This window comes from Nerophis lumbriciformis, linkage group LG19 (genome assembly GCF_033978685.3).
Source record: "Nerophis lumbriciformis linkage group LG19, RoL_Nlum_v2.1, whole genome shotgun sequence".
Classification (NCBI taxonomy): Eukaryota; Metazoa; Chordata; class Actinopteri; order Syngnathiformes; family Syngnathidae; genus Nerophis; species Nerophis lumbriciformis.
In genome coordinates this window covers 12,628,139-12,652,604 of record NC_084566.2, presented here as the reverse complement: position 1 = coordinate 12,652,604, position 24,466 = coordinate 12,628,139, and the positions used below count along the sequence as shown (strand labels likewise).

Sequence of the window (24,466 nt, the reverse complement as noted above, 5' to 3'; positions counted from 1 at the left end):
AAAAAGTTGCTAGATTTGTCATGAGTAGCTGTTTCCAAAAAAAAGTCACCAAGAAGATTACAAAGTTGCGAGGTTTAGCAACAATGTCGCCAAATTGGCAACACTGCATGCGGTGGCTGTCCATTTACAAAATACATTTTCTTTTTCTAGCTGGCTAAAATGTTGTGTAAATTATTTTATAACATGTTCTTGTCGAGTCCTCAATTACAGAATAAATAGAAAATGTTAAAACATTGTCATGCAGCAATTTGAATACCATTAACTTGTACAACATGGAATGTAAAGAATATCAGAAGCATTTATTCAGGTAGAAATATCACAGATTATATTACAATCATGCTTTTATTGTCAAAGATGGTTGATAACGAGCTATAATTTGTGTTATTAATGCGTGAAACTGGTATCCAAACAGGGTAGTGCATGTGCTTCACAATACGATGGTCCTGGGTTCGATCTCCGGGCTCGGGGTCTTTGTGTGGAGTTTGCATGTTCTCCCCGTGACTGTGTGGGTTCCCTCCGGGTACTGTGGCTTCCGCCCACCTCCAAAGACATGCACCTGGGTTAGGTTGATTGGCAACACTAAATTGGCCCAAGTGTGTGGGTGTGAATGATGTCTGTCTATCGGTGTTGGCCCTGTGATGAGGTGGTAACTTGTCCAGGGTGTACACCGCCTTCCGCCCGAATGCAGCTGGGATAGGCTCCGGCACCCCCCGCGACGCCGAAAGGGACAAGCGGTAGAAAATGGATGGCTGGATGGGTATCTAAACATGGTGTAGTGCCTCCTCTGAATGCAAGTGCTCCTAAAGCAGGAATACAAATTCTGTATTGCTACAAAATACTAAATCTGGCTAGACAACACACAGCAGGCATTTTTTTTATTGTCAATAAAAGCATGTTTTTCCTTTTTGTGTTGAGTTAAAAGAGCATAATGTTTAAAACACAAATTTATTAAAGCAAATTGTTTATTCATGTTGTTTTTATCTGTCTAGGGTATACTCCGTAATGATGAAAAATTAAAAAATATGTCTATCTGCGTTTAATTGCGATTAATTTTGAGTTGACAATGAGCAAAATGCAATATCACGATTAAATATTTTAATCGTTTGACAACCCTGATACATACTAATTATGTGTGTGTGTGTGTGTGTGTGTGTGTGTGTATATATATGTATATATATATATATATGACATACACACACTACATACATACATATATATATATATGTATATGTATGTAGTGTGTGTATGTCATATATATAATATATATACATATATGACATAGACACTACATACATACATACATACATATACAGGTAAAAGCCAGTAAATTAGAATATTTTGAAAAACTTGATTTATTTCAGTAATTGCATTCAAAAGGTGTAACTTGTACATTATATTTATTCATTGCACACAGACTGATGCATTCAAATGTTTATTTCATTTAATTTTGATGATTTGAAGTGGCAACAAATGAAAATCCAAAATTCCGTGTGTCACAAAATTAGAATATTACTTAAGGCTAATACAAAAAAGGGATCTCTGTTTCCTGAGATCCAGGGTCAACGCAGCCGTCTACCAGCAAGTTTTAGAGCACTTCATGCTTCCTGCTGCTGACCTGCTCTATGGAGATGGAGATTTCAAGTTCCAACAGGACTTGGCGCCTGCACACAGCGCAAAATCTACCCGTGCCTGGTTTACGGACCATGGTATTTCTGTTCTAAATTGGCCCGCCAACTCCCCTGACCTTAGCCCCATAGAAAATCTGTGGGGTATTGTGAAAAGGAAGATGCAGAATGCCAGACCCAAAAACGCAGAAGAGTTGAAGGCCACTATCAGAGCAACCTGGGCTCTCATAACACCTGAGCAGTGCCAGAAACTCATCGACTCCATGCCACGCCGCATTAACGCAGTAATTGAGGCAAAAGGAGCTCCAACCAAGTATTGAGTATTGTACATGCTCATATTTTTCATTTTCATACTTTTCAGTTGGCCAACATTTCTAAAAATCCCTTTTTTGTATTAGCCTTAAGTAATATTCTAATTTTGTGACACACGGAATTTTGGATTTTCATTTGTTGCCACTTCAAATCATCAAAATTAAATGAAATAAACATTTGAATGCATCAGTCTGTGTGCAATGAATAAATATAATGTACAAGTTACACCTTTTGAATGCAATTACTGAAATAAATCAAGTTTTTCAAAATATTCTAATTTACTGGCTTTTACCTGTGTATATATATGTATATATATGTGTGTGTGTGTGTGTGTGTGTGTGTGTATATATATATATATATGTATGTATGTAGTGTGTGTATGTCATATATATATATATATGTATGTATGTAGTGTGTATGTGTATTTATATATATTTTTGTATTTTACTTTTATGTTATATGTATGTACTCTCGGCCCCCCCGGTCAAATTTAAGCCAAAATGTTTGGACAACCCTGATTTAAAGCATGTTCAGTGACTGCAACAATATTTGGTCCTCATCAGTAACTTATGTTTTTTGTATTTCAGGCCCTCCAGGCTGCATTCAACCTCCCTGCTAACGTAGATGAAGCAGAAGCTAAGAGCCGCTGGCAGGATGCTCACCTCAACCCCGACCAGGGAGACTTCAGCATTGCTGACCACAAATTCAAAGAAGTGGCCAACCAAGTCAACAATGAAATTAATAAGGTAGTCTGTCAACATTTATAAAATTGGAGTACTATCGCCACCATTGTGTCATTCATCACAGTAAATGCTCACTACTTACTTAACAAAAATGATGGATGAAATAATACACGCACACATAAAAATGTAAAAAAAAAAAGAAAAAAAAAGAGCCCATTCTTTTATACTCTGAAACCCTATGTTATGCACTTACACATCGGAAATTTGTTTTTACAATAACATTTACAGGCATACCTGTACAGTATTAGCATGCATACATGTTTTGTCAAATCTAGAAAATGTTGACTGAACTGACAAAGGGGAACCTTTGGTCAGTTAGTTGTGTTAATGCTTAATGCAGCATTGTAAAATATTGCAGCCTTGTCAAATTCAGTGCATCTTCCACAATGGATGTCACTGGCCAAAATGGCTGCTACATTAAAAGTGTAGTTCATGGGCCCCATTGTGCTCCAACATGGCCCTTGGGCATTAATATATGTACTACACACACTTATTGAGTCTACAGAGATGAACTAAAGTGGACACTTGTATTTTTTGTTATTTTTTACCTGGGTATAGGCCTTTGGCAATATAGCCTAAAAGTCTCCCGATATAAAAAGGAAAAAAATACTATCCTGCCACCCCAACACTTTTTAAAGAAACCAATAAATACAAATGACAGAGATCATTCAAAAGCAAGGTTCACTTTTATTTGATCAAAAACTAGTAGTTTACAGGAGACTTTTACTCTTACCGTATTTTCCGCACTATAAGGCGCACCGGATTATTAGCCGCACCTTCTATGAATTACATATTTCATAATTTTGTCCACCAATAAGCCGCCCCGGACTAAAAGCCGCGCCTACGCTGCGCTAAAGTGAATGTCAAAAAAACGCTGCGCTAAAGTGAATGTCAAAAAAACAGTCAGATAGTTCAGTCAAACTTTAATAATATATTGAAAACCAGCGTTCTAACAACTCTGTCCCAAAATGTACAAATGTGCAATCACAAACATAGTAAAATTCAAAATGGTGTAGAGCAATAGCAACATACCGGTAATGTTGCTCGAACGTTAATGTCACAACACACAACACACAAAATAAACATAGCGCTCACTTTCTGAAGTTATTCTTCATTCGTACCGGTAAATCCTTCGAATTCTTCGTCTTCGGTGTCCGAATTGAAAAGTTGCGCTAGCGTGGCTTCCAAAATGGCGGGCTCCGTCTCTTCGAAATCATCGGATTCAGTGTCGCTGTTGTTGTGCAGCAGTTCTGTGAATCCTGCCTTCCGGAAAGCTCGGACCACAGTTGTGACAGAAATATCTGCCCAGGCATTTACAATCCACTGGCAGATGTTGGCGTATGTTGTCCGGCGTTGTCTGCCCGTCTTAGTGAAGGTGTGTTCGCCTTCGGTCATCCATTTTTCCCACGCAGTTCGCAGTCGTGATTTGAATGCCCTGTTGACACCAATATCCAGCGGTTGGAGTTCTTTGGTTAATCCACCCGGAATGACGGCGAGTGTTGTATTTGTGTGCTTCACTTGTTTTTTGACACCATCTGTGATGTGGGCGCGCATAGAGTCATATATCAACATGGACGGAGCAGCGTGAAAAAAGCCACCCGGCCGCTTCGCGTAAACTTCCCTTAACCACTCGCTCATCTTTTCTTCATCCATCCATCCCTTCGAGTTAGCTTTTATGATGACGCCGGCTGGAAAGGTCTCTTTTGGCAAGGTCTTCCTTTTGAATATCACCATGAGTGGAAGTTAGCATGGCAAGCTAGAACCACAGTGAAGGATGACTTCTCATTCCCTGTGGAGCGAATATTCACCGTACGTGCTCCCGTTCCACAGTGCGGTTCAGTTGCTGTGAAATACGGTAGTAATCCGTGTGCGGATGGAGAGATTGCGTCTTTTTATGACCCGGATCGTTTAGTAGGAGCCATTTTGTGGTCTTTACAGATGTAAACAGGAAATGAAACGTACGGTGATATCCGCGCGTTTTTTCTTCTTCTTCCGGGGGCGGGTGAAGCGCTTCCTTTTCTATGGGGGCGGGTGAAGCGCTTCCTGTTCTATGGGGGCGGGTGCTTTCCTTGGCGGTTGCTTGCGTAGAAGAAGAAGCGCTTCCTGTTCTACCGGGAAAAAAGATGGCGGCTGTTTACCGAAGTTGCGAGACCGAAACTTTATGAAAATGAATCGTAATAAAGCGCACCGGGTTATTAGGCGCACTGTCAGCTTTTGAGAAAAATTGTGGTTTTTAGGTGCGCCTTATAGTGCGGAAAATACGGTACTCTTACTTTGAGCAAATTTAATTTTTTTGTAAATTTGTTCTTTTTAGAGATGCGCGGTTTGCGGACACAACCGCGGAGTCCGCGGATTATCCGCGGATCGGGCCGTTGAAAAAAAAAAAAAAAAAAGATTTTATCCGCGGGTCGGGTCGGGCAGTTGAAATTTAAAAAAATTAGATTTAAAATAGATTCAGGCGGGTGGCAGTTAAACCAATTCGGAAATATATATACATAGTTAAATGTTGTTACCCACATACGAAAAACGAGCAGGCACCTGCAGCATATGCCACAACAGAAGAAGAAGAAAAAAAAGAGATGGACACTTTTACGGAGCAGAGAAGGGACGCCTCGCCGGGGTCCGGGACCGAGGCCCCTTCCCGCGAGAGGGCCCCACCGGGAGCCGTAGCTGAGGTGATCCGCGAGAAGGGCCCGACGCACGTCCAGGGTCACCACCGCGCCCACCGCACCGACACCCCGCCTTTGCCGCGGCCGGCGTCACGCGCAGCAGGTAAGCAGCTTACCTGCCCGCCACCCCCGTGGCCGGGGGCTCGTAACAGGGGTCACTCCGCGCGCTCCGCCCGCGCAGCTTACCTGCCCGCCACCCCCGTTGCCGGGGGCGCGTAACAGGGGTCACTCCGCGGTGGACGGTGGCCATGGAAGTCGGAACCCGCTAAGGAGTGTGTAACAACCCACCTGCCGAATCAACTAGCCCTGAAAATGGATGGCGCTGGAGCGTCGGGCCCATACCCGGCCGTCGCCGGCAGCGAGAGTCGCGAGGGCTAGGCCGCGACGAGTAGGATGGCCGCCGCGGTGCGCGCTGAAGCCTCCGGCGCGAGCCCGGGTGGAGCCGCCGCGGGTGCGAGGGACATCGCACCTCCACGCGCTTGGAGGTGCGCTCAGCGCGGCTCCCAGATGATTGCGCACTGGTGTCTCCTTTCTTTAACAGGCAAAAGCTTTATAACCTCACTAATGCCTTGCATCGTCTATATTAGATATATAACAACGGGCGGGTGCGGACGGGTGCAGTTCTGATTAAATGTTAGATCGGGTGGATGGCGGATGGTTGACGACTTTTGTGATGCGGTTGCGGATGAAATAATTGCCTATCCGCGCATCTCTAGTATGTATGTATGTATGATATATATGTATGTATGTGTATATATATATTATCTTGCACTGTGCAGAAACAAAAACATAGCATTGCACATTGTTTGCAAATAAATAATAAACTCCAACATTGAGAGGGCTTTATAGTTTCAGTAAGCGGATAAACTTAGGCTTTTCTGCTGTTTTTAAGGGCATAGTGCACCACATCTTTATTTTGGTGCAGAGCGACCGCTTAAATGATCGCGCTCCATCGTATTCCATTCTTACCATACATGGTACATTGAGTAAATATTTTCACCACAGTAAGCTGCTTTTTGAGCAGGAGTTTGTTCGTTGTCACAGGCTTTTTCATCTTGTAAAGAGTTGCATTTTCCCCACTCTTTTTCATATACTAGAATAAGTTTGTTTTGTTGTTGCCTTTTTTTAAACAAACTTTGCAGCGCACAGTCGCTTATTCTATGCCTTGTCGCAATTCCAAACCACTGATGACACTATTCTTTTCTTTGGGACAAGCTTCTTGATTTTTTTTGCGTTTGCAGTAACCATGTTGTTGCTGTGTGTGTGAATCTCTATTAAGAAAATAACAGGGAGGGCCTAAGCTATGGAAGCTTTTTTTGGGAAATAATGTGCAGGAGCAAAAAGAGAAAAACATTGACTTTATTTTCTTGAATCGTCTGCAACCAAAAAACTTGAGTTGTTCGATAAAATCCATTTTATTGCGTAGGTCTACCTGGGATTCATAATTCGTATGAAGACAACCTATCCTGTGCCTTTCCTAGGTTTGTATGCCAGCTGGCCTTCACACCTCTTTCCCAGACAACAACCTCCAGCTGATGGTGCAATCAGGTGCCAAGGGATCTACTGTCAACACCATGCAGGTATCCCTACATTGCTGCTTTAAATGAGATTTGCAAATTAGCTGATTCACTGCTCAAATATTCACACAGCATCATGATTTGTGTGTATGTGTTAGATCTCCTGTCTATTAGGTCAGATTGAGTTAGAGGGCCGTAGACCTCCACTGATGCCTTCTGGAAAGTCTTTGCCCTGTTTCCAGCCCTATGACCCAGCACCCGGTGCTGGGGGGTTTGTTTCCGGAAGGTTCCTTACAGGCATTAAACCACAGGTGTGTACGTGCACTTAAATTTTAGGACAAAACACTGCAAGTTATTTTATATTATAGTGTTAACTTTATAGCTTATGGATGTTAATTTTCAGGAATTTTTCTTCCACTGCATGGCTGGCCGAGAAGGACTGGTGGACACTGCTGTAAAAACTTCTAGATCAGGTTACCTGCAGAGGTAACCCAAAGCCTCAAAAATACATACATCCACAGCTGAGCTTCTGTGACATTATATTTGATTATTTATTAGGGGTATCTCGATTTGATATTTAAATTGGATATCGTTTGGATATCGTCAAAAAAAAAGTATGGGATTATATCGGTTTGCATCTGAATGTAAATCTCCAATATAAGCGATGTGCTGCAATTGTCATGCAGTGTGTTTACTTGTGCAAAGCTGGACAGTCAGTTATGCCATGGTTTTTTTTTGCTTTGTTATTGTCAAAAGTGCTGTGCATGTGTGTGAATGTGTGTTTTTGTCTCTTCTTTTATTATTTTCTTGTTTGTTTTGTTTTGTATAGCACTTTGTTTGCCACTTGCCCGTGCATGAAAAGTGCTATAGAAATACCGTATTTTTCGGACTATAAGTCGCAGTTTTTTTCAGTTTGGCCGGGGGTGCGACTTATACTCAGGAGCGACTTATGTGTGAAATTATTAACACAATACCGTAAAATATCAAATAATATTATTTAGTTCATTTACGTAAGAAACTAGACGTATAAGATTTCATGGGATGTAGCGATTAGGAGTGACAGATTGTTTGGTAAACGTATAGCATGTTCTATATGTTATAGTTATTTGAATGACTCTTACCATAATATGTTACGTTAACATACCAGGCACGTTCTCAGTTGGTTATGCCTCATATAACGTACACTAATTCAGCCTGTTGTTCACTATTCTTTATTTATTTTAAATTGCCTTTGAAATGTCTATTCTTGGTGTTGGGTTTTATCAAATAAATTTCCCCTAAAAATGCGATTTATACTCCATTGCGACTTACATGTTTTTTTCCTTCTTTATTATGCATTTTCGGCCGTTGCGACTTATACTCCGGAGCGACTTATACTCCGAAAAATACGGTAGTTTGATTTGATTTGAACATCTAAATGTCTTCCAAAAAGCACACACCATTTATTTTATTTTATTTTAGTCAATATATTTATAAATGTAAACATGAGAGGCTATATTGTGGCCACTTGGTGTTGCAGAAAAACAATTACCACTACACTTCAACTTAAAGACAGCATGAGCCCATTTCAGACTGTTAATAATACTGTTACTGTTTTACATACCTACTATTGTTCAGTGTTTGACTAATTTTACTTGATCAAGTCTTTTTTTTAACATTCCACACAATAAAATAATACAAGTATGATTCTTGCTGATATCATATTGAATCAATATCTGTATCGGCCAATACTCAAGGCTCCAATATCAGTATTGTATCAGAAGTGGAAAAACTTGTATCAAGACACCCCTATCATGTAATGTAATGTAATCATATTATTTATGTAATTTACTCATTATCTTGCTTCCTCTGTAGGTGTGTTATAAAGCACCTGGAGGGTTTGGTGGTACAGTATGATCTGACGGTGAGGGACAGTGATGGCTCTGTGGTTCAATTCCTGTACGGTGAAGATGGATTGGATATCTCCAAGACGCAGTTCCTGCAGGAAAGACAGTTTCCCTTCATAGAGGACAACTTGGAGGTAAATGCCAGGTTCTCCAATAAAAATGCCCTTCAGTAAGTGCTTTAAATCCATAACTTATTAGTGGTTTAAAGGGGAACTGTACTTTTTTTGGAATTTTGCTTATCATTCACAATCCCTATGTAAGACAAAACACATATGTTTTACTTTTTTATGCATTCTAATTCATAAAATACGACAAGTATGAGGTGAATAATAATGCAGCTAATGGTAGTACACTATTACACCCTTAAACCCACTTTTAAAAAAACATTCAAAAACTGCGAATAATACTCCATTTTCATCTTGTGATCTGAATATTAACCAAGTATTAGCGATTTTGTTATTATAACCGTTAATGCAAACTATTTGTAGTGGCACAGTGATCAAAGCGAGCTAACTAACTTATGCAGCTACAGTATTGACATACTGGGCTGCTGCTGCGTCTGAGTTGGTAAAAGTTAATTCCAGATTATAAATTATGCCTCTCACCTGGATAGGATAAGGTATCAGCCATAAACCGAGAAGTTGGTCAACTTACACATCCAACTTGTATAACAAGATTGCGAAAAAGATGCTCATTTTGCAGCATCTTTTTATTTTAACCTGCATGACTATTATGATGATTCTTCATCAAAACAGGAAGATAGGAACATCCTATCAGTCGGCATCCCACTGAGAGCAGACATTGTACAGAAAGTTGTTGTTTTATCATGTTTATTGTTTGTGCTTCTTTTTCAGCACTTAGCTGTACTGCTGCAAGATGCTTAGTGTTCCACTAAAGCTCGATCTGTTTCGCTCACAGCTTTTAAAACTTGTAGCTACATCCATCCATCTCATCTTCCTTATATTCAGGCTCAAGAAGATAAGGTTCTGGATAGGGCTGCACGTTTAATCGACATCAAATCAACATTGAGGTTTTAATTAGTGCGATAAATAACCGCAAGAGGCGCAGTTTTTTTTTTCTCTGCTGTCAACCGACTTGCTCGACAATCAGAATTGTTGAGCCTTGCGGGCTTTGCCTCCTGGCCAATCAAAAGTGTTCAACGAAACAGCAGGTTTATGTGCGCTGCAGTGGAGGCAGCCAGTACACTAATAACAAAACACCACTTGCTCCTTGGAAAAAGTTTTAATGGTGACTTGGCATAGGCCGATAGTCAATCAATCAATAAATGAAAAGGAAGTTGAAATACTTTGCCGGCATCGATAAATTGGTATGTCCGTGTGTGTTTGTTTTCTTAGGCTCAATTCAAATTCTCACTCCTCCACCTCCCCTTTTCTACTCAACCCTCTCTTTTGGCTCTAGCGTCTAGTGCGATGGCAAAGTATTGCAAAAATGTCCTTATGCATATGGACGTTGCTCGTGTCTCGCTACATCATCAACCCTTGCCGTTTGCCAGCAGTGTCGTAAGGCCAAATGTGTTTCATTGTGTATTTGTTTGAAGCCAATATTTACGTGCAGTAGCAAAGGTTTGAAGTCTGACTAAAACCACCAGTGTCCTTATAAACATAATTAATTATGCCTATTACTTACGTTTGTACACTTCTCTGGGTTTCTGGTCTGCCATTTTTCTCCTCGCACTCGATAGTGCAAGGAGGTCTGCGAGCTCACTTCGCTTCGAGGGAGGTACTTCGCCTTTCCCCCCCACCGGACGGATAATTCGAACGCCTCTTTATTGACGTGAGCACGCAAAACTAAGGAGGCAGGGCAAAAACAAGGGGGGCATTTGAATTGAGCTTTACCCCCCCTGCCTCAAACAGGGAAAAAGAGGTCTCACTTTGTGCATCGCCCTGCGCACCTGAGCGTGTTTATTTAACAATAGAATTAACTTAACAGAGTGAGGCCAGTTATTCACAATGTTTTGTCTTGGTGGGCGGAGAGCAAGACCGTTAGCTTACACCTACAGGAAGCACATGGACACTGCCCCCCTATTCGTTCAAAATGTATTTAAGTATGTATGCAAGTTTAATTTGTGCTTACAGAGATGAGTTAATTTTTTTTAAATTATTATTTAGGATAACTACATTATTTACCTTCCAATTACAGTACATTGGTAAACAATTCTACAGTACCGGTAATGGAAAAAAAAGTATATCCTTTTAAATGTTTATTATTATTAAAGCGTTGAGTCTGTCTGCATAAAGCCAAATATATTTCAATGTACATTATTGCATATTGTTCTATTGTGTGGCACCTTGAGACAAGAATATGTTGACAGACAGTCTAAAAGTAACATGTCTTCCTTAAAGTATTTTCACTGTTTTATGCATTTATATGTATAAAATATAAAAATCGCAAATCAAATCGCAATCGAAATTTTGGAGAGAAAAATTGCAATGAGGTTTTTTCTGAAGATCGTGCAGCCCTTCTTATGGATCATAATTTGTCCCAAAGTAGTCTTTGTCTCTTATGAAGTCTGCCATGATTAAGTATAATTGTTGTATTTGAAGGAAATGATCAACATTGTTTGGAGTCTTTTTTTATTTATTTAATTATATTTTTTTAAACCTTTATTTACCCAGGAAATTCCTAATTGAAATTAAGAATCTCTTTTTCAAGGGAGTCCTGCACATTCATACACCAGTGTAGATACCACTGGGAGCAAGGTGGCTGAAATGTCTTGCCCAAGACACAATAGCCATGATTAGGATGGTGGAAGATGTAATCAAACCTGCAACCATCAAGTTGCTGGCACGGCCACTCTACCATTCGAGCCACACAGATCTGTGAAATTAATACTCCGCCGTATGCTTAAAATGAGCAAAATACTGTATATTGCATGTTATTATGAATGTGCCTGTGACAACATTACAACATATGCTTGCAGTGTGTACATAAAACGATTATGGAGGCTTTTGGATGTTTTTTAGAGCAGTGGTTCCCAACCTTTTTTGCAACACGGCCCGGTTTAATGTACCGTAGGCATTATTTTCAGGGACCGGTTTTCCACTTGTGCCAGAAAAATACAGCAAAAATAAGTGCATGAAAAATACAACTCACTATAACGCTGAATTAGTGGGAGCCCTGGGCTTTTTTGCAATGAGATGAGTCCCCAGCAGGTGCAGATGGAAATCAGCCTTTGGCTACAATCTGTCACATTTATATTTTATATGTTCATTAATGTGCATTGTATCATGTCGCAAAGTTATAGCAAATATAACAAATGGCAACTTCCTATAAGGAGTTTTGTTGTACATCTATAAAAAAGCTTATAGGTGTGTGTTGTGGGACAGGCGAAAGTTAAGTCGGAGAAAATGCAGTCATTTATTAATTATTTAATGTTTCTCTGTGGCCCAGTAGCAAATGCGTCACGGACCGGTGGTTGGGGATCACTGTTTTGTAGGCGGAATAGAACAAATTCCATTAGCTGGATTGTTAGTTGATTTTTGCCAACATCCATTTACAAGTTACAATGCATTAAAACATATGTTCTTGTCTTACATAAGGAATGTGAATGATAGACAAAATTAGCAAAAAGTGCGGTTCCCTTTTAAAACCTAATTTGACTTTGGAGTAGATGAGAAAATTAACAATGGCAGCTTTGTCAAATTCAGTGCATCCTCCTCAGTGGGTAACACTGGCCAAAATGGCTGCCACAGTAAAAGTGTTGTAAATGTGCTCCATTGTGCGCTTATACAGCCTTTGGGAATACATATGTACTACACACAAACTGTATTGCTTAAAAAAGATGTATGCTCTCAAGTCTGTATTGTTGCTGCCATTATTTGAGATTTTGGTACTGTTCTGATGCAAATTTGATTTCCATTTACCGTATGTAATTGAAGCGTGATCGAAATATTGTGATAAAGCCAGCAAGACGATATAATTCTTATTGTAAATTGTGCTATATTTTTAGATAACACACTTAAGTTAATCCCTTACTTTTAACTTTAGTACCGGTATACCTAAAAGTGAGACTAAGCATGTGCTGCTGCTGATGTAGGTGATAAGGAGATCCCAGGGCTTGGATGCGGTGTTAGCACGCCTGGACGTACAGAGTGCCCATCAGCATTTTGCAGCAATTCAACGCTGGAAAGCAAAGAGAGATCTGGCTTGTCCCCGTAGAGGTACACAACTAACGTCCACATTTACCTGCTGTGAACTTGACTGTTTATGCCATTACTAGGACATTGGTATTAAGACTTTCCCCCTGATAAATATGCATCGTTTTTGCTCTGGCAAGGTTGCATTCCAGGATTTACTTCGCATCGACAGCCATTTTTGTTGTTGTTGTTGCACATATGTGCCGTTTATGGGTGCACGTGTTTTTCCTGCCTTTATGAAAATATAACTATAAATGTCAACATTGTGTATGTGCTGAAAACTTAATTTATGATTGCTGCCTTTGTTAAAAGCTTACCCTTTTAAGGTTTTGCTCACATTTGATTTATTTAATTTAGACTTGCCGAGTTGGTGCATTACGAAACACTCGTAGCAAAAATGTGTTTTAAGAAATACAAATAATATTAAGATAACACTTCAATGGGAAACACTAAACGTTAAAAGTATATCAAACAAACCTTTAACGGAGTGACCACTTAAAACTCGTGCATTCTTCGACTCTGCTCCCTTGGACTCGAGTGCACTGCAAAAACTGAAATCTAAGTAAGATTAAATATCTCAAATAAGGGTGATATTTGCTTATTTTCTGTCTAATAAGATAATTCTTCTCACATAGCAGATTTTATGTTAGAGTGTTTTAAGGCTGAAACGACGCGTCGACGTAGTCGTCATCGGTTACGTAAATACGTCGACGCCGTTTTTGTGCGTCGGCGCGTCGCATATTTACGTCACACTACTTTACTGTCATGGCGGAGCGCAAAGCAGACGATGCGAGCGAGGGGAAAAAAGCACGCCAAAAGTCGTCAAAAGTGTGGGAGTATTTCAATAAACGGTCTAATAATGTTGTTGTATGCACACTGTGTCGAGCGGAAATGGCCTATCATAGCAGCACAACGGCTATGAACGAACATTTGAAAAGAAAACCCCCGACAGCGTTCTTGCCATCACCATCAACAAGTCAATCGTCCGCGTGCGTATACGTTGTCATTATTACACAAAAACATGAATGTGTCATTTGTATCTGCGTTGTAAATTCATAAACTAAAGCACCGTTTCGCTCTGAGAGGCGCGTTTGGCGTGCCTGTTCAGTGTTTACAAAGACGCGCTCCTCTTTAACGCTGTGGAGCGGCGGCGGCGAGCGAGCGGCGAGGCGGGGCGCGCCGGGAGCGACGCCGCAATCGTGCCCAGGTGCGCGATCCGCGCAGTTGGAAGAGAAAAGACTTTGTGTAAAATTAAAAGATTGTAAACCTGGCAAAGCCGTCTGGCGTTCAGTCTGTCGGTCCTGAAAGAACCCCACGGCACAAGACGTGTCACAAACGCTAACGTTAATTAGTTGTGCAAATACCTTTTACAACATTAACAGTTACATATACTATGTACAAACGAACAATTAACTTTCACTTTAATCATACTATCATTGTTGTGTTATTAAGCAAAATAAGCAATACTTTTACTTTTGTTGAAATGTTTACACTGTACACTTTTTTGTATTGGATGTTTAGCTTTATTTTTGCACATTTTAGCAAATAAGCAATACTTTTACTTTTGTTGAAATGTTTACACTTGTTACAGAATATTTCCGTTTTGCACTTTTTTGTATTGGATGTTTATCTTTATTTTTGCACATTTTAAAGCAAAATAAGCAATACTTTTACTTTTGAAATGCTTATACTATTCCAGAATATTAAGATTTGCACTGGATGTTTACTTTTATATTTGCACATTAAAAAGCAAATAAGCTACTTTTAATTTTGTTAAATGTTAAAAGTTTTAAATGTTTACATTGTTACAGAATATTTTGTCATGTTGTTGTCAATGTTGACTGACTAGTGGCCATACTTTTTTTTTTGTAAATAAAAGCCATGCCTTTTGAAAAAACTGGCCTACATTTATTTTTTCCTCTTCATTTTAAATTAAAAAAAAAATCGGTAAAAGGAAAAATAATCTATAGATTAATCGAAAAAATAATCTATAGATTAACCAATTAATCGAGAAAAATAATCGTTAGCTGCAGCCCTAGAGTGTTTTACAAACCCCATTTCCATATGAGTTGGGAAATTGTGTTAGATGTAAATATAAACGGAATACAATGATTTGCAAATCCTTTTCAACCCATATTCAATTGAATGCACTACAAAGACAAGATATTTGATGTTCAAACTCATAAACTTTATTTTTTTTTTTTTGCAAATAATAATTAACTTAGAATTTCATGGCTGCAACACGTGCCAAAGTAGTTGGGAAAGGGCATGTTCACCACTGTGTTACATGGCCTTTTCTTTTAACAATACTCAAACGGGAACTGAGGAAAGTAATTGTTGAAGCTTTGAAAGTGGAATTGTTTCCCATTCTTGTTTTATGTAGAGCTTCAGTCGTTCAACAGTCCGGGGTCTCCGCTGTCGTATTTTACGCTTCATAATGCGCCACACATTTTCGATGGGAGACAGGTCTGGACTGCAGGCGGGCCAGGAAAGTACCCGCACTCTTTTTTTTACGAAACCACGCTGTTGTAACACGTGCTGAATGTGGCTTGGCATTGTCTTGCTGAAATAAGCAGGGGCGTCAATGAAAAAGATAGTGCTTAGATGGCAGCATATGTTGTTCCAAAACCTGTATGTACCTTTCAGCATTAATGGTGCCTTCACAGATGTGTAAGTTACCCATGCCTTGGGCACTAATGCACCCCCATACCATTACAGATGCTGGCTTTTGAACTTTGCGTCGATATTTCCAAAAACAATTTGAAATGTGGTCTCGTCAGACCACAGAACACTTTTCCACTTTGCATAAGTCCATCTTAGATGATCTCAGGCCCAGAGAAGCCAGCGGCGTTTCTGGATGTCGTTGATAAATGGCTTTCACTTTGCATAGTAGAGCTTTAACTTGCACTTACAGATGTAGCGATGAACTGTATTTAGTGACAGTGGTTTTCTGAAGTGTTCCTGAGCCCATGTGGTGATATCCTTTAGAGATTGATGTCGGTTTTTACAGTGCCGTCTGAGGGATCGAAGGTCACGGTCATTCAATGTTGGTTTCCGGCCATGCCGCTTACGTGGAATGATTTCTCCAGATTCTCTGAACCTTTTGATATTATGGACCGTAGATGTTGAAATCCCTAAATTTCTTGCAATTGCACTTTGAGAAACGTTGTTCTTAAACTGTGACTATTTGCTCACGCACTTGTGGACAAAGGGGTGTACCTCGCCCCATCCTTTCTTGTGAAAGACTGAGCATTTTTTGGGAAGCTGTTTTTATACCCAATCATTGCACCCACCTGTTCCCAATTAGCCTGCACACCTGTGGGGTGTTCCAAATAAGTGTTTGATGAGCATTCCTTAACTTTATCAGTATTTATTGCCACCTTTCCCAACTTCTTTGTCACGTGTTGCTGGCATCAAATTCTAAAGTTAATGATTATTTGCAAAAAAAAATGTTTATCAGTTTGAACATCAAATATGGTGTCTTTGTAGCATATTTAACTGAATATGGGTTGAAAATGATTTGCAAATCATTGTATTCCATTTATATTTACATCTAACACAATTTCCCAACTCATATGGAAACGGGGTTTGTACTTGTTTTGAGAGTTTTGGTCCTAAATTATCTCAGTAAGATATTACAGCTGTTGCTGAGATTTTATGACCTATATTGAGTAAAACATGCTTGAAACTAGAATATCAACTGTTGCAAAGCTGTCATAATCAACACTCACAAGTATAAAACTACTTTTTTAAAGTAATAATTTCTTATTTCAAGTATATAAAAAAAAAAATCATGACTTTGACACAATTGTGTGTCATATTAAAACAGATTACAGCCAAATGGACTTTGCTGTTTTATTTTCAATGAAACAATAGAAAATACGTACTCATATACTAGTACAGTTGTTATTAGTGAGAATATACTTATTTTAAGGTATTTTGGGGTTCATTGAGGTTAGCTAATCCTACTTGTTTTGGAAAGTCTTGACAAGCCAACTTTTCTTGTAATATTGGCAGATAATTTTGCTTGGTTCAAATAAAAAAACAACTAATTTTTGTAATTTTCTTTCTTGTTTTTGAACACTGAGTTTTTGCAGTGTGCGTGCTACTTTTCTCGTTGTCGTTTCGTAAAATCTTGCATTCTTGCGCCCTTTTTGATTATCTCTCGAGGAATTCTGAAGAAACATTTATCCTTTTCGCGGTTTGAACTGTTCGTACAGCTGAAAAAAACGCAATCATAGGGCATTCTTGTTCGAGGAAGGCTAAATGGTGCCTTGTACCCATTGAAAACACACTCTGGCTTAACCACCATGCATATTTAATGAGCCGAACGTGAGCCAGACCTGACGTCCTGTAAATCCAAGCAATAGGTGCCCATGGCAACCTGTTTTGGCTTCTATGAAAGAAAACTCAAACATTTCATAACGTAATACTCAGTGTCATTTAAGAAATGGTGGATTAAACATTGAAGCTCTTTAAAAAAAGGAGAAGAAACAACTCTTGTTAGATGACACCAATAAGGATCATTAATCACACTGACATAGTTCTGGTAAAATTAAAATTGCACTACAAAAATGGCGGGTGGCTTTAGGACTACAAAAATGGCGGTCCAGATATGATGTGGGCAAACTTTCGTTTATTTAATTTTTTTTTAAAGCGTTTGTGATTTCATTGGTCACGTGGTCTAAGCCACGCTCCCAACAAAGGGGGGAAAAGCCACGTCGGTTTTAATTTTCTTTGGAGACACATTTTAACTTAGTTTTGTTAGAATTTTTGGAGTCTTCCACCTTTGGCATAACTGTTTATATTTTTTGAAATGATAGTTAATGCGATAATTGTACAATTCAAAGAAAAAGCTCTTTGAAATGTTTTGTTGTTTTAGGAGCATTCCTGTTGTTTTCCCAAAAGAAGGCGGCCAAACTGAAGCAGCCGGAACAAGGGGCAGTACAAAACGGGTATGGCAGAGATCCAGCTGTTCTGCAGGTATTCCTCTCATCTTTTCAGTGGTAAACTTTTCTTTTTTGTCTTAAACGTGACCCTTGTTTTACATTAATTTGTATTCCTCTTCAGCTGATAGATCAGTGGCGTTCTATTGATGACGGGGCACGTTCAAAATACATCAGGAAATCCTCCCGCTGCCCCGAGCCCAGTTTGAGCCTCTTTAGTCCTGATGTCAGCTTTGGATCAGTTTCTGAAAGCTTTCACAACATCACAGAAAAATACTTGCAGAATCAACACAGGACAGGTGACCATGGCTTGGATACCCACAGGTATGTGATGCTAAAAGTTGAGCATGAAACATTCTGTGATATGTAGCACTTCACATTTTTAGAATGGGTAGGCTCCAGCACCCCCCGCGACACCGAGAGGGACAAGTGTTAGAAAATGGATGGATGGATTGATAGTTTGTAGAGGTGGGAATCTTTGTGCACCTCAAGATTCGATTACGATTCAGGAGCAACGATTTGATTTGAAATTAGATTATTGATGCATCTTTAATTTATGTATATTGATACAGTTTTACATTTATTTTCGTTTAACTAAATAAACATTTATCACTTGTGATTTAAAAAAAACAATTCATTTGGAATAAGAAACAGTTAAATCATTCCCACATTTAGTAAATGTATTAAAATGTGTGCAAAACTGGACCATAAATGCCCGATAATAAAGGAGCTAGTCGGACCTCTCGGTGAGGTGGCTCACTGCAGTCAGACAAATTTTAGAACTGTCTGCATTACTATATTTACAGTAAATACATCGATTGTTGAATTTTGACAATTACTAATCGATTCTATAATCGTCCATGTCCGAATTGCGATGCATGTAAAAATCTATTATTTCCCCCACCTCTAGTAGTTTGTGCCTTTTTATGCCAACAAACAGATACAAACTAGAACTGCTTTGCATTGGCTTTCTTATTAATATTCGATAGGCCGATATTGTCCAGCACTCCATTTTCGATCCCTCAAATGTCAGGTGACGTGGCGTAATGAATAGGGCTGTGTAAAATAATCTGGTTAAATGCACAAAACATTGTCCTCTGATAGTCTTTCTACTTGGAGCCTCAGCAGCAGCAGTGTCATCCTGACTGACTATGTTAACGTAAGCTGCCAACAACAAGCCGTCCGGGCCAAAAACTAAAGAAAGTGAGGGACTTATTAGCATTATATAATCACCCGATTCTCCGCGGACCATGAAAATACAAACAGCGAAAGAAGCCATTGCAACTTTTGTTTACATATTAATCTCCCACATGTAGCAGTGTCAAGTGCGCTAGAAAAACGACACACTTCCAGCCTTTACAATAAAATTGTTGTGCGTTACATTCTGTCTGACTGCGTTAACAAAAAAAGGGTCCAAGAAGAATATCTTACATATTTAGGCTATCAAAGTTAACGTGATAATTACGCATTAGCTATAAATTTCAATAACGGCACTCATTTTTTTATTGGGCGATTAACACGAACACTTCCTTTTTGACACTCAGGCCATGCTATAGCGGGGGAACTTGGCTGCAGTTCACCTGCTACTGATAAGCCACAAGCGAGCACAAATGGACAAAAGAAAGTCTACCTTATGGAAATATCAGGTTCAAAGCCATGGCAAGTTCTCCCGACAAGAAAAGACAATTTTTTGCTGGCTGGCTGAGATATTGTGTAAATTATTTTATAACATGTTCTGGTCGAGTCCTCAATTACAGAGTGATTAGCAGGCTCAATATTACATTGATTAGCAGATTCAATGTTACTTTTTATTAATTAATATAGAAGGTTAAAATATTGTAATGCAGCAATATGAAGGCCATTAACTTGTACAACGTGATGTCCGGAATATCAAAAGCATTCATTCAGGTGGAAATATTACAGATTACATCTGAAAATGATCGGTCTAGTGCAGTGGTACCGGTCCGTGGATCAATTGGTACCGACCGCACAAAAAATAAATAAAAAATAAATATATATATATATATATATATATTTATTTTTATTTTTTATTAAATCAACACAAAAAACACAAGATACACTTACAATTAGTGCACCAACCCAAAAAACCTCCCTCACCCATTTGCACAAAAGGGTTGTTTCTTTCTGTTATTAATATTTCTGGTTCCTACATTACCGGTATATTATATATGATCAATACAGTCTGCAGGGATACAGTCCGTAAGCACACATGATTGTATTTCTTTATGACAAAAAAAAATTAAAAAAAATTTGGTTGCACTTTGTGCCACAACAATATAGGCATTTACCTTGGAGACTTTTGTATAACTATATGTAGTAATATGCAACTAGAATTATTGGATACTTGTTTATATTGACAAATGTGCTGTTTTGAAAACACAAAAGTAGTGTTTCAAGGAATTGCACAAAAAAGCAACCAGGCACAAGAAGCCTATGGGGAAACCTATGCAGCACGTCAATGTACAAAGCAAAAATAATCCACCTTTGTCCAGAGGACAGACCATAAGAAGCATTCTGATTGACAGTCAGGGACAGCTAAGGGAGCCAGCGCTCAGACAAAAATTTTGGAAAATGGAGGAAAACAGGAAGTGTAAACAAAAATATGAGGGCTGGACAGGAAATAAAACAAAATGAAAGAAACTAATTACGGTACCTGACAGCTTGTTCAGTGCCTTGTTTTCTTTGTCGTCAGACTCAAACAGCTGTTGCAGTACAAATGGCAGAGGTCACTGTGTGATCCAGGGGAGGCGGTGGGTCTGTTAGCAGCTCAGTCGATCGGTGAGCCTTCTACCCAAATGACACTCAACACCTTCCACTTTGCTGGCAGAGGAGAGATGAACGTCACACTGGGAATACCTCGGTAAACTCATTTTCTATTGGCTACAATAATGTCTTCACACTAATGTTATTTATACCACGAATCAATGAAATTGATGAATATGGATGTTTCACAGGCTGAGAGAGATCCTGATGGTGGCGAGCGCCAAGATCAAGACTCCCATGATGAGCGTTCCAGTGCTAAACAACAAGAAGGCCTTGAAAAAAGTCCAGAAACTCCGCAGGAAACTTACCAGGGTCTGTTTGGCGGAGGTAAGATCAACTGCTCTTTTGTCTTTGACCGACTGAAATCCATATTGTCATTGACCGGTCATTGGTTTGTGTTGCACTAACTCTGGTCTTGTGCCTTCTTTGATGTTGATTGTGCCTGCAGGTGCTGCAGAAGGTGGATGTGATAGAAATGCTGCGCATTGAGAGCAGCCTTCACTCAAAGATGCGAACATTTAAGATCACTTTCAGCTTCCTTCCTCCTGACCATTACTCTGAAGATAAGCTGCTATCACCCCATCAGATCCTCCACTACATGGAAACTAGGTTTATTATTTATTAAAACCCTTCTATCGAGACCGGGGGTGACCAAAGTAAAGCCATTTGTGAGCAACTACATGTTTGCTTGTTGGCTTGTAACATGATTTAAAAATTCCTGAGATATATTTTTTGCTTTGTCACTACAACACAAAGATGATATATCTTATAATACAATGTATCATCTTTACTGCATGTAAAATACCCAAGTGGTCCCCCACATCCTTCAGTTTTTATGTACGCTCAATAGGTGGAATAAGTTTGGACACCTGTGATCTAGGCCAATAATATTAATGATGACTGTCATGGTATTTTTCCTCAGGTTTTTCCGACTTCTTCTTGAAGCCATTAAGAAACGTAGCGCCAAGTTGGCGTCCATCACTGTGGAGTCGAGGAAGGCCTCTGCCAGGGACAGAGACGATGATGGCGACGGAGCGACTGCTGCAGCAGGGGTACATATTTATTAGGGGTGATAAGGTTCCAGCATCCCCCGCGGCCCCATAAGGGACAAGCCGTAGGAAATGGATGGATGAATGTCCTGATACAACTTTTTAATTGTCCGATACGATGTTGTAGCCTTAAATATTGGTCAATACCAATATTGATCCAATGCGGTATCAGCGGTACATACTTGTATTTCTTTGTAGTGTCCTAAAAGGTTTGATCAAGTGAAATTGGTCAAACAGAACAAGGGTAGGTTTGAAAAACACTACCCTATTTATTATTACCCTCCGGAATGGACTTATGCCGTCTTTAAGTGTAAGTGGAGTGGTAATTGTTCTTTTGGTGACACTAAGTGGCCGCAATAATTAAGTTAAGCTCATGATGCAATAAGATGAATGATGCAGACACATTTGTTACTGAATACCTTTTAGTACGCTTCTGCCTTGAGTACTTTGTATGTGTATGTAATATGCAACTACCGGTATAGTTATTTGATACTTGTTTGCATTAACAAATGGTGTATTTTAGACAGTAATATTATTGAATTAAGGACACTTATTGCGTATGTCTAGCTTGCGTGCTATTGTGTGCTGAGCTGTTGTGTAACTGCTAGTTCATAGTAACCTATAGCTCACCATATTACCTTTTGTAAATTACTTGACTAAAATCCAAGAAAAGACCAACCTTGAGTGCTTATTAGAGGACATTTAGATGTTAACTGGCTGTACAGCTTTGCACACGTAAACACACACTCTGCAAGACTGCTTGTATCGGATCTCTTATATTGTAAATTTGAATGCAAACCGATATAATGCGTGCAGGTGCTGATAATTTGCTGGTATCGGACCAACATCAGATAGAGAAAGACTTGAAATTTATATTTTGTGTGTTTCATCGAACACTTTTTGTCTGTACTTGTTGCCTTGTTTCAGGCGGACGGTGATGGGGAGGAAGACGAGATTGTTGATGACCAGGGCAATGAAGGAGACGCTGACGCTTCCGATGCTAAAAGAAAAGACAAACAAGAAGAAGAAGTAAGAGGATGAATTTCATACTAAACACCTCCACTGTCATCATAGTCGTGTTCTTGGGATATACAATTTCTGAAGGGGCCTTTATCAGTTGTCCAATGTAACAGCCACACTCGATCAGAGGCCATTGTTGGACTGCATTTTTTTGTTATTGGCCCTCGGCATATGAAATTCATTATACCTCGTTTTAGATGCTACATTGATGCATAATAATGCACAATTTCTACGGTACAATAGTATGAATTCACTGACTTGGCTTGTCAGGATTCTGCACTTTTCTTTTTTATTAGTCCAGTGATTGCAGCACAAATGTTCAGGCCTAAAAAGACTAAATGCAAGCTAACGCAAGCCTACAGCCTGCACTCATGTCTTTTTCTTTTTAGGTTGATTATGAAAGCGAGGAAGAAGGTGATGAGGAGGGTGAAGAGAAGGACGATCTGGGGGAGGAGGAGGAGGAGGAAGCAGAGGTGCAGGAGAATCTGGAGAATGGTGTGGAGGAGTCCCAAACGCAGTCTACAGATGTGGGAATGTCTACTAAAAAGAAGCAAACAAGAAGTAAGAGAGAAGAGGAGCGCATGGATGACATGAGAGTCAAAGCTGTGCTGAGTTCCAGCCCGGCAATAGAGGGCTACCGCTATGACTCTCTTCATGAAATGTGGTGTGAGGTAAGTTTGCACTGTGCTGAACTAGTTTTAACTAGCTAGCTCTAAACACAAAACCTCTTCATGTCTTAAATCGAATTGACTTTTCCTGTTGTCACAGGTTGATTTGGCTTTACCACTGAATAAAGTGCACTTTGACCTGACCTCAGTGCTTTCAACGCTGGCCGAGAACGCTGTAATCATGGAAACCAAGGGCCTGACCCGCTGCCTGCTGAGTGAAACCATGACAAAGACTGGAGCAAAAGAGACTTGTCTCAACACTGAGGGCATCAACATGCATGAAATGTTTAAGCATAGTGATGTACGTATCCCTATCTTAGTTTATCCAAACTGCTGGGACTGTAAACACACAAGAATTTAAACAAGTTAAAAATGACGCAGTTCGTTTCAATTGCTAGTATTCCGTCATGTGTCTTGCTGGAAGTGAAACCCAGTGGTGGTCAACCAAGCCAAGATTGCTGTTGTGCAGCAAGCAGCACGCAAACTCTCTGAGTAGACAAGGGCCCTAGATCTTCCTGCAAAATGCAGATATGAGCAAAAAATCGAATTATGCAATGGGATCCATTTACTTAATTAAAAAAGATTTGTCGAGTGATATCAAGTATTATCCGCCGGTCGCGTTCCCAGACATCTCAAACTATCTGGTGTCTGGTGTTTAACCCCTCTTTGTCACAGAAAAACCTGCCAGGTTAACAGCTGATTTTATTATTTCCCGTGCTGACGTAAGACAACCATGTGACTCTCATCCCATTTGTGACCATACAATGAACACATTTACGACAGTACTAAGAATATAGTGGCCATAAACAGTTAGCTTATACAGCAGGATTGCCCCAAGTGCATCTGTGGCCCGTGACTCGTTTGTCATTGGCCCTTAGGGACATTACAAAAAAAAACACCAGAAATAATTGGAAAAACTGCAAGAAGCACAATGAAAAAAACATTTGGATATCAGGCAATAATAACACATAACTTTTAATTAAAATAAATATATATAAAACATAGTTGATGCAGGGGTAAATCTTGCTTTGGTTTTTGGCTGGGAACTTGGGTTCGAAATGGTTGGTGACTACTGTAATAAAGTTATCCA

General features: G+C 39.5%; 1 protein-coding gene and 2 non-coding genes across 3 annotated transcripts in view; all 3 read left to right on the top strand.

The window, feature by feature from the left end:
* Nucleotides 1-24,466, top strand: part of polr1a (RNA polymerase I subunit A) — a 76,243-nt gene that overhangs the window by 47,477 nt on the left and 4,300 nt on the right. Inside the window, exons 20-34 of the mRNA XM_061979562.2 lie at nt 2,525-2,683; nt 6,831-6,929; nt 7,025-7,177; nt 7,270-7,352; nt 8,721-8,886; nt 12,810-12,933; nt 17,792-17,892; nt 17,980-18,179; nt 20,569-20,736; nt 20,831-20,966; nt 21,088-21,248; nt 21,562-21,691; nt 22,616-22,717; nt 23,098-23,379; nt 23,477-23,677. Coding sequence (XP_061835546.1) covers nt 2,525-2,683; nt 6,831-6,929; nt 7,025-7,177; nt 7,270-7,352; nt 8,721-8,886; nt 12,810-12,933; nt 17,792-17,892; nt 17,980-18,179; nt 20,569-20,736; nt 20,831-20,966; nt 21,088-21,248; nt 21,562-21,691; nt 22,616-22,717; nt 23,098-23,379; nt 23,477-23,677 — 2,265 coding nt within the window. The remainder of the gene's footprint in view (nt 1-2,524; nt 2,684-6,830; nt 6,930-7,024; nt 7,178-7,269; nt 7,353-8,720; nt 8,887-12,809; nt 12,934-17,791; nt 17,893-17,979; nt 18,180-20,568; nt 20,737-20,830; nt 20,967-21,087; nt 21,249-21,561; nt 21,692-22,615; nt 22,718-23,097; nt 23,380-23,476; nt 23,678-24,466) is intronic.
* Nucleotides 3,034-3,172, top strand: LOC133619069 (small nucleolar RNA SNORA5). The gene has a single exon (XR_009817396.1). It is a non-coding gene; the product is annotated as a small nucleolar RNA SNORA5 (small nucleolar RNA).
* LOC133619070 (small nucleolar RNA SNORA5) lies at nt 12,401-12,537 on the top strand. Its single transcript, XR_009817397.1, has one exon. It is a non-coding gene; the product is annotated as a small nucleolar RNA SNORA5 (small nucleolar RNA).